The following is a 15,047-nucleotide window of genomic DNA, read 5'->3' on the forward strand; positions in this document are numbered from 1 at the left end:
AATGTACCAAGGTAAGGCGGCACCGCAAAAATTTTAAAGACAAATTTTCAATGGCACATATATTGCACCGAAGTTTAAATGCTTAAGGCCTCTAAGAGGCATGATAGGTCCCGTTGCAGTATTCAGGGGGCGAAAGCATGTCCTAATTATAAGCCAGTTGAACTCAAATATTTCGTTTTTATTTTGACTTTATTTAAAGTCTATTCCCAATTCGTGAGTAAGGGGGTACTAAGGGGTTTGAGCCTATGGAATATACAATCAATATCATTTGGCTTTATAAGTTAAAAACGTCTGTAAGAAACGACAAAATACGATAATGGGTAAATAATGCGTGACTCAAGAATTTAGGAAAAACAAAAAACTTTGGAACGTTATATGAAACGATCAAAAAAACAAAGGTCAGGCTAAAAGTACGTCACGAACCTAGTGTGACCTTTACCCTTTATTGGGGCACGACCTTTAACCGCAATAGGTCACGACCTTTCGTCTACCCTCCTTCTCGCACTTTGACCTGTTGGATTTGTTTGCTTTCTGCAAACGGAGACGTGTGCGTCCAAAGATCGACACAACACACTTCAACAAACAGCGCTTTATAAACAGAAGGTTTGTTTTAAAAGCGGTTGCAAGCCTTAACCAGCTTGCGGCAAACTGAAAAAATCACGGCAATTTCTACAAAGTCAATAACCGTATTACATGACAAGACAATAGATAAAAGCACAACATTAGCACTTTTCTTACTGATATAAAAACGTCTCGCCTGCCTATTGGTAATAAAAATTACTTTTTACATTTGCAAAAATGAAATAAAAAGTCGTGAAAAGACTTTCAACAAATTAGACATAATACTTGTTGTTAAATTAAACAAGTTTATTTTTAAAAATGAAGATATTATTTGCCTTTTAATTTATTATCGGCTTCTTACTGTTTGAGGTCTCTAACCTTCCGACACTACAAAACATTTTGTGTAAAGAAACTTCAACAAAGCAAACACCGTGTTTCATTTTAAACAAGTTTATTTCGAAAAATAGAGATCTCTTCGTGCAAGTAAAGCTTGTGCATTGAAAGATAGGAATCCCTCAGTGCAAGCAAAAACACAGAAAGGTGAAAAAGTAAATTGTTGGTAACAGTGAAATGCGAAGGTGAGGAAATTGTGGAACACTTTGCGGAAAAAAAATTTAATATAAAAGTTTCCAAATTATTTAAAGTTCGTGTTTCTGTGCAAAACGTCATGCAATTATAAAATGTAAGTAATGTAAAAAGGTAGATTTTTAAGCATCTATGTATAATCTGATATCATACCAATCGAATGGCTATTTTTATGAATTACTACTGCCATTAGGAACTAGTATTGTACCTTTGTGAGGGCAATTAACCACAAAAAAGCTCTTCCGGCAGTTATTTAGTATGTTGGACGTGTTGTTAAATTAACACTGTTAATACATTCCCTGGTGAAAGCATCCTGACGCATAAGGTAACCGAAACATAGGATATAAAAAATAAATACGGGAAGAGCTTCTTTTTAGCGCACTGTGCCTGGTAGTAACAGCATATTTATAAATACACTACAATTTCGTAAAACTACAAAATAATAAATGTTTGCTTTTGTAGAACTATATTTTTTTTAAATACATTTTTGTGAGTAAAAAATGGAACAAAATATATAAAGTAGAGCTGTAGCAGAAATGTCACAATAAGCTCCCAAAGTGTTACCAATACAAAAAGGGGTGGGTAAGATTAAGGTTAAATAAAAAAAGGCTGGACAAAGTATTTTTACTAATTAAGGCCACATATTTTCAAAACACTAGAAATTATCGATGAAAGTTGTGGGGGATTTACTAAAGTTAGCAAACACAGAAAAAATATAACAAAATGCATTCCAAGCGACTTTTTCTTTGGTAAACAGCTATATTAATAAAAAACCTAACAAAATAAAGTTACAAAAATCGCTAATAGGGGCAATTAGAGTACTGCTGATGTAACTTACGTTGCGTGCACTACAACATTCACACTTGTGGTTTGAATATCAACAAACCATTGTGACGTGTCAATGTGCGCTTGTCCATAGCACGCATGAGCGGTCAGCAGATGTTGATGCGAAGTGCGTTCCGCCTGGATGCCACCTGCATTGGATCACCTTGTCCTTGTGGAAAGCACATCGGACCGAGGGAATTTGAGGGTCATCTGTGGACAACAATATTTAAGGCAAATCTATATGAGCTGTCGCTTGCAAGTTCAGTGATAAAGTTGGTTTAAAGCTGGGATTCATATTTTTATGGTGGGTCAAAACAGTTTTCAGTGAAAAATATACAATTTTAAAAGAGTAGAATTCAATATTTCTAAGCAACACTACGCAGAGCTATCCAGATATTTTGTAAGAAAAAAAATTACTGTTAACTACCGAATATTAATTAATGCCTTTGGAAAAACAAAATCATTACTCTATATTTGGGCACAAACGGCCTTAATTGCACTGTTTTATTACTTTTTTTTATAACATTTCGTTTCTTTTGACCTAATTAATTATTTTGGATGTAACCTTAATTTTTTTCCGAAATATCGGTCATTGGAATAAAAGCCTCATTTTTGTAAGGTTTCTAGCAACGACCGTCACCTTGTGTCGCTTGTTGGATATCGGTGACAGCAGCCGACCCATCGTACGACCCAGAAAGTAACAAGTTGCTCGATTCTGGGTTGAACTGGACACTCCTAACCTCGCCAGTGTGGATGCGCAGGTCCTACCAAGATAAATACAACTTTTAAACATTTTGGTCCCACTTTGTCATAATCTTGAGTTACCAAAGCACCATTTCTAATGGTGTTAATGCGTCGGTATATTTAAATTCTGTATTTAGTCATTTCAGCCATGGTTTGCCGTTCAACGAACTATTTTCCAACTTTAAAGGGAAATTTCTTAGAAAAACGTATTAACAATCAAAGATATCTAAGTTGTCATGTTTTAAAGCAATATTTTTACTTAACAACCTGAAGGATATTACCTACTGCAAGGTACAATTCATTAAAACTCTTCATTTGAACATAGTGCAGGCCAGTGTCTCTTCTCAAATTACTTCATTCGCGTCTTTTGGACGAACGAGTTGTTTTGGACTTTTTCTTTAAATCAAATAATGGCTTGGACTGGGAGCTGACGTGTTACTTTTGAAGGCTTGACTTGGCCTTAAGTTAATCTACAAATGACTTGACTCGGACTTCAGTAATTTTAGAATGTCCTAGTTTACCGCACTTGTGCAGACTGCAAACGTCATTTGGATCAGATAGCTGTTCCCGAAATATCGCAATTAATTAAACAACCTACCTTGAGTACTTTCCCTGCGGTGATGTCATACAGTGTGATGACATCATCAGCACGACCGGCCACCAGGTACTTCCCCCTTTTGTCGACACAAACACTTGTGGGTACGCTGGGGTTACCGGGGGATTCACCGAAGCCGAGAACACTCACGCACCTGGAGAATATTTTAAACTCAGTTAAAAGTAGCTTTATTATGTTCAAGAGTAAAACCGTATTAATGCAAAAAAAAACCACTTAGTTACAGTCAATACGTCATTCAAGGATTTAAACCTTAAAAAATATTATGTTTGATATAAGATGACAAGGCCGTAAGTTTAAGGAGTTTTTTTTCTTAAGTTTTAGAGTTATTAGTACTGGTTAAACATATGGGACAGATCAATTTAAAATCTGGACATATTTTTCTATTTTCAGCCGTTTTGGAAATAATCCATTGTTTCTCAAGGCTGCAAAAACGCAGATTTTAAAGAATCTTATTGCATATTTCATAGAATGATTTATATATTGTTTAAATCACTAACAACAGTGTTTAAAACGTAGTAAGTATGAAAGCGAGTAATAACTACGGAAACGTGTGTGTGGTGTTCTTTTTTTTAATTTTAATATTACGCTTGAAAGCGGTATCCCACTAAAACCTTTTATCTTGTTGAATCTATATTAAAAGTGACAGACTGTCCCCCATTAGGGTTGTTAAAAAAAAACACTTTTTTGGCAAATTTCAGTGGGGACCCCCTGGAATTGTTAGGTTGCGTCTAAAAACCCCACAAACCAAATCTGAGCACGTTTGGTTCAGTATTGACCGTGCTAAAAATTCAGATTTGGGCTAAAATTTTTGAAAAAAATAAATTGTCCCCCGCTAAAATTTTTTTTTTTTTTTTTTCCATTGCTTTGCAATTGAATAGCCATGAATTAACCTGTTTTGCAGTAAAAAAGTGAGTAGTCATGGTACAAATGTCACATTTCAACAACATTTGTTAGGCTGATTTGTACAAAAAATGGCTTTTTAGCAAATTTTTTTAAACTTTAAATAAGTAATTGATATAATTGTGTAAAGACTAAATGCACTATTTTATTAATTTGATTTCATGTGTGCTGCATCCACTTTATTTTAAAATTTTAAGCTATTTTTCATACAAAACAGCTTAACAAATATTGTTGAAATGTGACATTTGTACAATGACTAATCACTTTTTTACTGCAAAACAGGTTGATTCATGGCTATTCAATTGCAAAGCAATGGAAAAAAAATAAAAAAAATTTTTAGGGGAAGGATAATTAGTTTTTTTCAAAATTTTAGCCCAAATCTGAATTTTCAAATTGACGTAGCACGGTCAATACTGAACCAAACGTGCTCAGATTTGGTTTGTGGGGTTTTTAGACGCAACCTAACAATTCCAGGGGGTCCCCACTGAAATTTTGACAAAAAAGTGTTTGTTTGAACAACCCTACTGTCTCATCTTCTTTTATTGTGCGCAACAATTTGACATCCACACAGGAAAAATAACGCTAAAAGGTTAAGAAACACCCGACCAAATAGACCCCAGACTCGAAAACATGTCTGACCCTTGTTGTACTTGCTCCTATGCCCAGTTGACCCCTGACCTAACTGACCCCTCAAACTTTACTCGACCCTGACCTTGGATTCTTTAGATCCCAGAGCCTGACGGATCCATCTTGTGAAGAGGAAGCCATCATCCCGTTGTTCCAAGAACAAATGGAGAGGATTTGATCTTAACACAAATGTTGACAACATTTGACCGAAGAACTGCTGATATATTATTTAAATGAACTATCCTTCAATTTCTAGACATTCTAAATTACTGGTTATTGATCAAAGTCGGTGGAGACCTTTTTTCCGACACATTAAATGATAAAATAATTTATCTTAACTGGACCATAAGTTTGTCGTCAAGATAAAATAATCTTCAGACAGTTCGTGTAAGGTTTTATTGTTCATTTCTCACAAAATATCGTGTATAGGAACATAAAGTATCGTACACTCACCACAATGTCCAGTAAGTTCAAACATCAGCTTCGAAGTTGCGCAATCGAAGGCGTACACCAGGAATTCCCCGGAACCGCAACTCGCCAGAACCGATCCCGAAGCGAAATCATCGACGAATGTCAAATCACGAACCACACCTTTGTGGTAGCCCAGCTCAAGTGCGCCGTCTAACGGAAGTAAATATATCGGAAAATGGCCACTAGAGCATTTTGATAAACCGGCTAAAGCAATAATTACGAAAAAAAAACTTAGTCTAACTCGAAGCCCATCCCTAATTTCGTCACGAAATCCATAATAATTTCAACCCTAACTGAAATTCTAACCTCGAAAAGTACAAACATGATATGCAAAACAGCGGCCCCAACCATATTGTTATGGTTCAGGTGTTATTCGGGCCATTTCGGACTTATTCCGTCGTAGATATTACTACGTATTTACCATGTTTGAGTTTATATCCTCGCTGTCTAAATACTGTTGTGTTATATACTATTCTACAAGACATTGTTGCTTTATCTTGGTGTGTGTCCCCGCATGAAACGCCACAGGAAAAACGTGCTCAACAAAAAAATATTGCTTCACAAATTATCTGCGAAAACCATTGTATTCTAAAAAACAGAAACTGTTCAGTCATGTGATTTTTACTCGCAATGTAAAGTGGATAAACGTTCACAACAAATAAATATGGTTAAAATGGAGTACATTAGATGCAACTTACGTGTGATCTGGTTAATGTTGCTGTCGTATTTGTACAACTTTATCAGTTTGTCGTTGGAGCAAGAAGCCAGGATATCACCGGAGCCTACAACAATAAGCAGTTATAAATTATATATTCTAAACGAGTGGTTCTTAAAATGGGGTCCGCAAGAAAGTTCCAAATTCCGAAACATTTAAAAAAAAAATTGAGAATTATTTGATTTAAACTTCGGACAATAACCTAGTAAACTGATTTTAATTTAAACTAAAACAAAACTAGTAGTTTTAAATCAAGTAATAAACGTATATAAATGCCCACTCACCATTCCATGCGAGTGAGTAGATCGATCCCTTGTGAACATGAGTCTTCTTCATAATCACACGCGACCAATCCAAGTCATGGCCAAGCTCAGAAGGATGCTTCACTGAATGTCGCCTAACAACAGAATGTTTAGGGTTCTACACAGAGATTCTACACCTATTTATTTAAAACTGTTTTCAAGAAAAATTTAAAATGAAAAAGTTAATCTAAATTACAAAAAATTAATAAGATTGCAGGAAATTTCAACATTAGTAAGTAAATTAGCTTATAATTAAAGAAGTTGAAATATGATCTTTGAATTAAAAAGAAAAAAAATGTCTTTGTTTACAGACGATTTAGTTCAACAATGGTATTTTTTCTTGAAAGTTTAAATCATTGTCTAATAATACTAAAATCAATAGTTTTTGTTACAACTTACGTCGATGGGATTAAAGGTGTTTTTGGCATCGCACATATCTTTAAAGTTTGTGAGTTTGAGCCGACAGCATAAACTTCACCAAAAGGATGGAAGGAAATTGCTCGAATCGCTGAGATATCGTCGGTTCGCTCAATAGGAACATACTTGTGCTGGAACTTTGGAACTTGTGCAGCTGTAGGTTCCTGTTTTACTGCAATTTCACGACCTGGAAAGTAACAAATAAAATTTAAATTGAGGGTTAAAGCAATAACTGGCGAGAAAGGAGGAACAACCACAATACTTCTTTTTTTCGAACGACTGTAAGGCCTGACCAACGCGGACCAAATACAACAGTTTGTGTCAAGCAACATTAGCCTAATTAATCATCATTTAAACAATTAAATTAATAACTGTATGAAACAAAAATTGGGTTAGGCTTTAATACGATGTCTTTCAGTTAAAAATAACATTAAAATTTATTTTAAAATTGCATCCGCCAACATTTCAAAACATCATTATGAAAATATGCTGACAGCTGGATCTGGTGTAGTTAAATTTAGTGACCCCACTTTCTGAGTAATGGCTACTTAAGTTTACAGAAGTAGACGATTCATTTATTTTTTAAAAGCTTTTCTAACATGGTAGTTGATAGTCACCAAAAAATGATTGTTTATGTCATAATTACATTATTATATTGAAATATAGAAAACACACTACTTGTTCAATATGACGAAAATTACAATCTTAACAATCTATTTCTTTCAAGGAAACTTAATTTAATCCATTAAAAGAATTGACAAAAGAGATTAAAGATTCCATTTTTGAAATATTTCAGCTTATTGATACTCAAGGAATTTGTTAATCAAGAGTTTCACATGATACTTGTGTATGCACCCAACAAATTTAATGACTTCTTACTTGAAACTTGTAGATTTTCTCTGATCATTTTTGCTTCAGCTTCTTTTCGTTGAAGTTCCTTTAAAAGTTGATCGCGTTGAAGTTTTGCGGCCGACTGCTCAGCGAGGAAGTCAGCGTACGAGTCCTGGGGCACAAAAACATAAAATTTTAGTAATCAAAACTTTTTAGACTTATATACATATTTACAAATATTTGTGGCGTGGCGATAAATTGACAATTGGAAGAAATAATTCACCCAAAAAAAATTTTTCTTATATTTTAATTTGTTTTTTAATTGTTAATAGGACTTTTAATAAAATCATAATTTCGCAATAACAACTAAGAGACAAATTAAAAAACGGCAATAAAAGGATAAACAGACATTGCTCTCTTTTTGTTAAAGTAATTAGTAAAAAATATTAATCTTGAGTATATGCCGGGCTCTCTAAATAGATACATGAATAGATTTATGAAGTTTGTTTAGAACATGAATAGTAGTAAATAGCAATTTGGCATTAAATCTATTTAAAATGGATTCAAGCAGAAAATGATGCTTTTAAACTAAAAAACACAAGATTTTGAACCAAGATATTTAAATCAAATTTGTATTAAAATTGGACAATCAACTGAAAACTGTTTTCCATCACAGCCAAGAAATTTGAATAAAACCTTACTATTTCATTAAACTACAATTCTTTGCTGTATTCACAAAATTAGGCTATATTTTGAGGGATTGTTAAAGAAATTTAAAAAAGAGTTAAAAAAGCAATGATTTATATAACTTTATAAGGCAAAAGAAACTTTTTAAGTGGCCAATAATTCAGTAAAAACGTTTTTTATTGCCTTATTGTAACCTACCCTTGTATCCAATGTAGATTGAGGTTGCGCAAAATGAATTGTTCCATTTCCAGTATTAGTTGATGGAGCTTGTTCCAACTGAGTTGAAGTAACTTGGTCATTGTGTGCAGTTTGTGTATTTTGTTGATAGTCTCTGTCCGAAACTGTTTTTTGCTTGAAATCACCTTTGTCGTGCTTGTGTGTTGTAGATGTGGTAGACTGTGCAACAGCAGACTTAGAAACAACTGTTTGTGGCAAAGTACCTTGTTGAAAATCTCCACTTTGCGGAAGAATTGTGTCACTGACTTTAACAAAATCTTGTTTCATCTGATCATTTTGTGAATTTATGCCTTTTGCTGAGTCAGCATTTGGTTGGTAGACAACTTTTTCCGGTTCTAATGTTGTGGATTGGTGAGATTGACTGAATGACACGGCTGGGGGATCTTTTTGGTTTCTAAAACAGTAGAAATGCACATAAAAACTGGAGAAAAATATGTGTGCAAAAAAAATTTGAGACCTTAAGAAGCAATCCTAGACTCTGTTCTGCTGTGTGTTCAAAAAGGCATCCCTGTTATTAGGGATGTCTCATATTTGACATTTTATTGTGATACAGATACCTGATATTTAGGATGAAAACGTATTGCAATGCAACCATTCCAAATGAGGTCATTATTATGCTTGAACAAGCAAAATAAATGAAATTGAATTGTTCAAAGGTAATTTTTACCAGGTTTATTAGCATGAACAAGTATCATTAACTTCAGTTGTATATTTTAATAAATCTATCTTTTAACGTGGAATCGCTGTGTTGGATTGCAAATCATGCCTGGAGTTGCTATATTAATATTGGTAACTAATCGGCACCGCAACCAAGTATTAGACGGGTAACGATACTATAATCCTACCATTTGGCATTTAATACCAAACATCGCTACTTGTTATTATTAACAAAACCGTTAATTACTATTCATCTTTAAACCGCTAATATTCAACTTTAAAATTAAAAAAGTGACATGATAGAGAAAGACTATTCATTCAAGTTACACAAAACAGAATTTGAAAACTTACAGGTTTGATTTTTCTGGTGAAACTGAAGGACTTGGAACAATCTCGATCGCTTTTCGTGACAGGGGCTTAGTTTTAACAAACACCTAAAGAACATGGGCAACTATTATAATTAAAACATGGAATTAAAGCGTTCATAGACAATAAACATGTTGTAAATATCTTATATACAACAGTGTTTACAGGGTGATTATAAAAGTAATCCAATTATAACAAAATTTAACCATTTACAAATTATCAGTTGCTTTTGTAGTTACGTAGTAAAAATTCAATTGTGTTGGAAATTTAAAAAATGTTAAAAAAACTTTATTATTTACTGATAAATTTAACAAACCTCTTTATGTTGTTTGGTAACCAGCTGTTGGAAAAATCGACCATCAGAAATATCGCTTAACAAAGGTTGTATCACATCGCTAACATTGGAGAGTGAAGTTGTAGCAAGGAAGTTTTCTGTGCTCAGATCTTAAAAAGGACTTTTTGTATGAGTTTCTATGGATTACTTAACAACTCAAACATACACAAACACAATACGTATTTTGTGATAAAGCCTTGTGAAGTTGTACTGGCCAATGATAAAGCCACACATTATATAGTACACAACATGCCTTTGAAGGTCTTAAAAACTCGTGCAAACAAGGCCAGGCTAGAAAAAAACTAGCAGTGGTGATGTTTGAACTTACGACCTCGGTCATACCGGGACCGTCACTCTACCAACTGAGCTACACAGGTTCAGAGGGGAGCAAGGCGTGAAACAACCATAGCACCGTTGCCTACTGCATCCTGTTCGTAAAACTAGCAGTGGTGAGGTTTAAATTCACAACCTCGGACATACCGGGACCGTCGCTCTACCAACTGAGCTACACAGGTTCAGAGGGGAGCAAGGCGTGAAACAACCATAGCACCGTTGCCTACTGCATCCTGTTCGTAGAACTAGCAGTGGTGAGGTTTGAACTCACAACCTCAGTCATACCGGGTCCGTCACTCTACCAACTGAGCTACATAGGTTCAGAGGGGAGCAAGGCGTGAAACAATCATAGCACGGTTGCCTGCTGCATCCTGTTCGTAAAACTATCTTACATGTTGCTTCATGATAGGAAGATTTTGTGTTGCTTGCTCTTTCCAGGCAATATTTAATGCTTCGTTCATAGAGAAATCCTTTGGCAATTATGGAAATCAACCTGTAGGAAAATAAAGTGATAACAAGAAGATCCATCTTGCTCTAAGTCAGTGGTTCCAAACCAGGGGTCCACAAACCTCTTAGGAGATACGCAAGTTCGCCAGTTCACTTAAAAGTATGCAAGTTCGCAAGTTGACCAAAGTTTCTATTGAATATTGTGGCTTTTAAAATGAACAAACATTTTCTGTTTGAGCATTTTTGTAAATTAAATCAACTATGCATAAATTTTCAAAATTAATAGTGGGACATTAAAAAAAATTAGGAGTCAATAAGCTTACTAGGGTTTTAAAAGAGTTCTTGATTAAAACAGGTTGATAACATAATTATGTTATAGTTGGCATAAAAAACTTGAAATATTTCTATAAATACATTAATATGACAACTTATGTAGTATTCACCTTCCATTTTTAGACCCAAGTGAATGTGGTTGCAAGCCATGTGATGATAAAATTGGAAGAATTAGTTGTGAAATCTCATGAAAACATTCCAATCTGGTCGCTAAAACTAAAGATGTGGTTGTCTGCTTTTTGGTCTGAAAATAAAAAAGAATTGGCTTTGACAAGTCATAAATAATAACATATTTTTTGTTTCAAGAATACTATCTAACTTGGGTACTTCATGCAGGGATCTTAAATGTAGCTTTGATATACATAACATGGCCAAAGAGCTTAAATAAACCTAAATTTACTTTAGGATGGCATTTTGATAATAGCTTGTATCACCATCAGTTTTTTTTAGGTCGTGTTTTTCATAGTCAAATTATAAATTTATATCTTAGTATAAAGTACCTGTAAATCGTAGTAAGAATAAACAGAATCCATCAAAGCTTCATATTCAGCTTCAGAACAATTAGAATGCAATTCCTCAACAATGTCCTGGAATAAAATAATCATGTTACTATCATAATTTGTCAGAGGTAATTAAGGCAAGGATAGTAACAAGTTGTCAAGTGTTTAAATAATAAATAAACATATTTTCTGGATAATGGCACCAAGGCCTATAAATGTAGTACACATTCCTAATACTTCAATTGATTTGTTATTGTCAATAACATTCTCTTTTGTATACAGCCAATAAATTTCTATTCAAATCAATCCCTTTATTCTGTTAGCCTGTGGATAATTAGTTTACACGGATGGGATTTTGCACTCGCCGTTCGTTAATGGAGTGCTGTATGGCAGCTGCTTGTCTGACTGGCGAATCACCTTAAGCAATAATCAGTTTTTGTTGAGGCGTATAGCACTTCGGTAAACAGTCCTACGCATTCAATAGTTTGGTAAACAATAGAGGCAGACCACATGAAAATTATGTATTTATATTACAACCAAAATAGAAAGGCAGGTTTTGATTGGCAGATGCACGCCTGACTAGTGGGTGTAAATTTTAATTAAAGAACAACTCTGGTTAAACTAACTAACTTAGAGGGCAGTGGTTTTCAACCAAGATTCCGCAACTTTTAAATTGTTTAGCTAATTCATACAAATTATTGCACTGGGGTTCCTCGAGCCAGTGGTATATTTCCATAGGGTTCCACTCCAGCAAAAAGGTTTAAAAGCAGTGTTATAGGCAGGGCTGGGGGGCCAGGGCTTGAGCCCAGAGCTAAGCATTTCCTCTGGAGCCAAAACCGGAGCCATTTTTATTATTTTTGTGGAGCCAGAGCCGGAGCCATTTTTATTGTTTTGGTGAAGCAGGAGCGACGATGGCTAGGGGGGGATTTGTCTACTAGGGGGGATTTTGTGTCACAATATTAATCTTTTACTGGTTGTCTCTTAAGTTGATTCAACCGTATGACTTTTCATTCAATTTAATGTAAACTGCTTTTTTTAACAGAAGTTTAAACTGATACAAAGCAAACTACTAAACTGATGGATATTATTTGTGTGAAAAATATACTTAATGTAGCCAGAGCGAAAGCAGCTTTCAAAAAATGAAAGCCTATCGATCTGAATCCATTGGATTATGGATTGGTGGCTACGGAGATGGATCCGGAGCCAAATAATATGAGTTTGACTTTTATAGTGGATTTTATAGTGGCTCCCCCAGCCCTGGAGGGGGTTGACAAAGAACCTAGACCAAAAAAAGCACAAGTGTTTGCATGTTTATTAGTACCTTGAGGGCAACTTCCACATTTACATCATCTGGACCAAAACAGAGCTCACAAAATCGCTGACGGAAAAGAAGATAAACAAGTTGCTTGTTGGTGTTTCCATCTGGGACAAATGTACTTAAAATTAAGTTTTGTTGATGGAGTCGGTTTGTGAGCCAGATTCGGGACTCAAGTAAGATCACAAAAACTATATGAGTCCAACATTTATGGCGGAATATTTTCCAACCATATATTGTGTCGGGTTAAGTAAACCACTCCACACAACTCACTTACACTGCAAAATCATGTTGGAATTTTAATTCAATATATATACTAGCAATTCTACATGATTTTTTCGATACCTTAAATTAAAAGGAATTTAAATTATGTTTAAAAGAATACAGACAAAAAAACAAACCAAAGACCTATAATCTCTGACAAAACATGAAGATATTGTCTGGCTTCTTCCCATTTTCCAGCCATTGCAAACTCTCTGAGAGGAAGTAGGTGGTCATCTGCTTGTGTGTCCGCCGTGTTGAGCTAAACATTAAAAGATGGTAGCTTTGTGGTGATATTTTTATTTGATAAAGCTATGTTGGTTTAGTTACATTAACTGGTGAAGATATCGAAATGTCTTTATTGATATCATGTTGATTACTCAACATTTTCGGATTAGACATTTTTTAAGCTATGTTAGTGTTTACATATAGGTTATACCAAGGTTGGAATTTAAGGCCAGTTTTCACTCGGCCGCGGTCATAGCCACGCATTTCATGTAAAATCAACGTAAAGGCAGCCGCGAAAAATAGCTCAAACTCGCAACTTTTGTCGCGCTAATGGTTTTCAGTATAGTACTCCATTTTCAGCTCAGCAAATTTTACAAATAACGTTATTAAAGCCGCGCCAATTTGGGCGAAAGTGTTATTACAGAAGCGGAATTTCAAAGATTAAGTTTAGTTATCTAATTTAAAGTTGACTTAAAGAAACAATCAAGTTGCGTTTGTTTGCTTATTTTCCAAGATAAGATAAAACAAAACAATGTCAGAAAATTGTTGACATACACAAGCTTCTTTTTGCAAAGCATCAGCAGTTACGTAGAGTTTACGAGAGAGTAAAAACTCATGTAGTATTCGGATAACTTCATTGTCATCAACTTCTAATTCCATTTCACTCCAATCGCTTTAAATTACCAGTGGACTAAACTAATTACTAATTTAATATAAAATTTTTTCTTAATAACTTTTCTAATGCATAAGTACTAAATAATTATTTAAGCTTATACTACAAAGACAATTTTTTCTGATTTTCTGCCAAGGGTTTTGTTTAAACAAAAAGTATACTATTTTTTTTAAATTAACCTATTTCATAACATAAATCTATGATAAAACTTGTTTTATGTTTACAGAATTCCAACAATAATAAATCCGTATTTATTGTGTGCTTAAAATAGTTTGGGCACTTGTCTAGAATCCTACCACAGCGTTAAAACAAAATTAAATCAACGCACGATATTTTTAGGGTGTAGGGTAGTTTTTGGGTGTGTGTGGGTCAAGTATTATTGTACGTTGATTTAATATTCGTTTCAACGCTAGTTTTAACTTCAAGAAACAATGCAAGTATTAAAACAAAAACATATTTATGGAAAAAAGTTATAAAAAATCAAATAAACTTCGATGTCAACAAAATCAAAACACTTCGCGCATCAATGATTTCCATGTCGGTAATATGACGGTTGAGTGATTCGACCATTTAGGGAAACAAATAATTTAGACGTAAAATAAAAATATATACGTCTTTAGTTCTGTCTTTCTGGTTCTGTCCCACAACTTAATTCGTTCATTAAAATAAATCGTGATGTTGGGTTCATTTAACATGTTGTTCATAGATATTTTTATATTTGTAATTTGCAAACAAAATCCATTTCAAACATTAAAGTAATTTTGCCATTTAGGCTCTACAGAAAAAAAAAGATTCACAAATCTACGATGGTTTTACCGCTAATTTAACACAGGTACAGGCGTATTTATAACAGCGGCGCGCCAGTTATTCATTCATTTTTAATGCACTTTCCATTGCCTACGATACGTTTTTGTTTTGCTTGCTAAAGAAGGTGTTGTTCAAAACAGCATTTTAATGAAAAAAATAAGTCAGATAACAATTATGATTATAAAAAATTCTATTTACTTTAATTCATAATCTAATTTTGCGACTTAAAAGTTAAAACTATTAAAAATGTTACTTGATAAGTTGTGGTTAAGACC

General features: G+C 34.2%; 1 protein-coding gene across 1 annotated transcript; it reads right to left on the reverse strand.

The window, feature by feature from the left end:
* Window positions 1-1,045: 1,045 nt before the first annotated feature.
* Window positions 1,046-14,020, reverse strand: LOC146131733 (uncharacterized). The gene is made up of 18 exons (XM_083396967.1): window positions 13,848-14,020; window positions 13,212-13,326; window positions 12,810-12,910; window positions 11,489-11,575; window positions 11,099-11,232; window positions 10,601-10,701; window positions 9,858-9,985; window positions 9,527-9,609; window positions 8,480-8,912; window positions 7,643-7,766; window positions 6,746-6,950; window positions 6,329-6,441; window positions 6,028-6,111; window positions 5,312-5,479; window positions 4,944-5,037; window positions 3,314-3,464; window positions 2,612-2,735; window positions 1,046-2,181 (listed from the first exon to the last, which is right to left on the reverse strand). Exons 1-18 carry the CDS (start codon window positions 13,950-13,952, stop codon window positions 2,045-2,047), a joined length of 2,487 nt encoding a protein of 828 aa, XP_083253093.1. The 5' UTR covers window positions 13,953-14,020; the 3' UTR covers window positions 1,046-2,044.
* Between the last annotated feature and the right edge of the window lie 1,027 nt (window positions 14,021-15,047).

The sequence above is a fragment of the Ascidiella aspersa genome, chromosome 9 (genome assembly GCF_963924565.1).
Source record: "Ascidiella aspersa chromosome 9, kaAscAspe10.2, whole genome shotgun sequence".
Taxonomy (NCBI): domain Eukaryota; kingdom Metazoa; phylum Chordata; class Ascidiacea; order Phlebobranchia; family Ascidiidae; genus Ascidiella; species Ascidiella aspersa.

Bases quoted from the DNA above. Each gene is read 5' to 3' on its own strand.
- LOC146131733 (XM_083396967.1), bottom strand. From the start codon at position 13,952: ATGGAATTAGAAGTTGATGACAATGAAGTTATCCGAATACTACATGAG. The intron at 11,576-12,809 runs GTACTAATAAAC...ATTTTATTCCAG, and splicing joins ATGTGGAAGTTGCCCTCAAG to GACATTGTTGAGGAATTGCA. The intron at 5,480-6,027 runs GTAAGTTGCATC...TACTTCCGTTAG, and splicing joins CAACATTAACCAGATCACAC to ACGGCGCACTTGAGCTGGGC.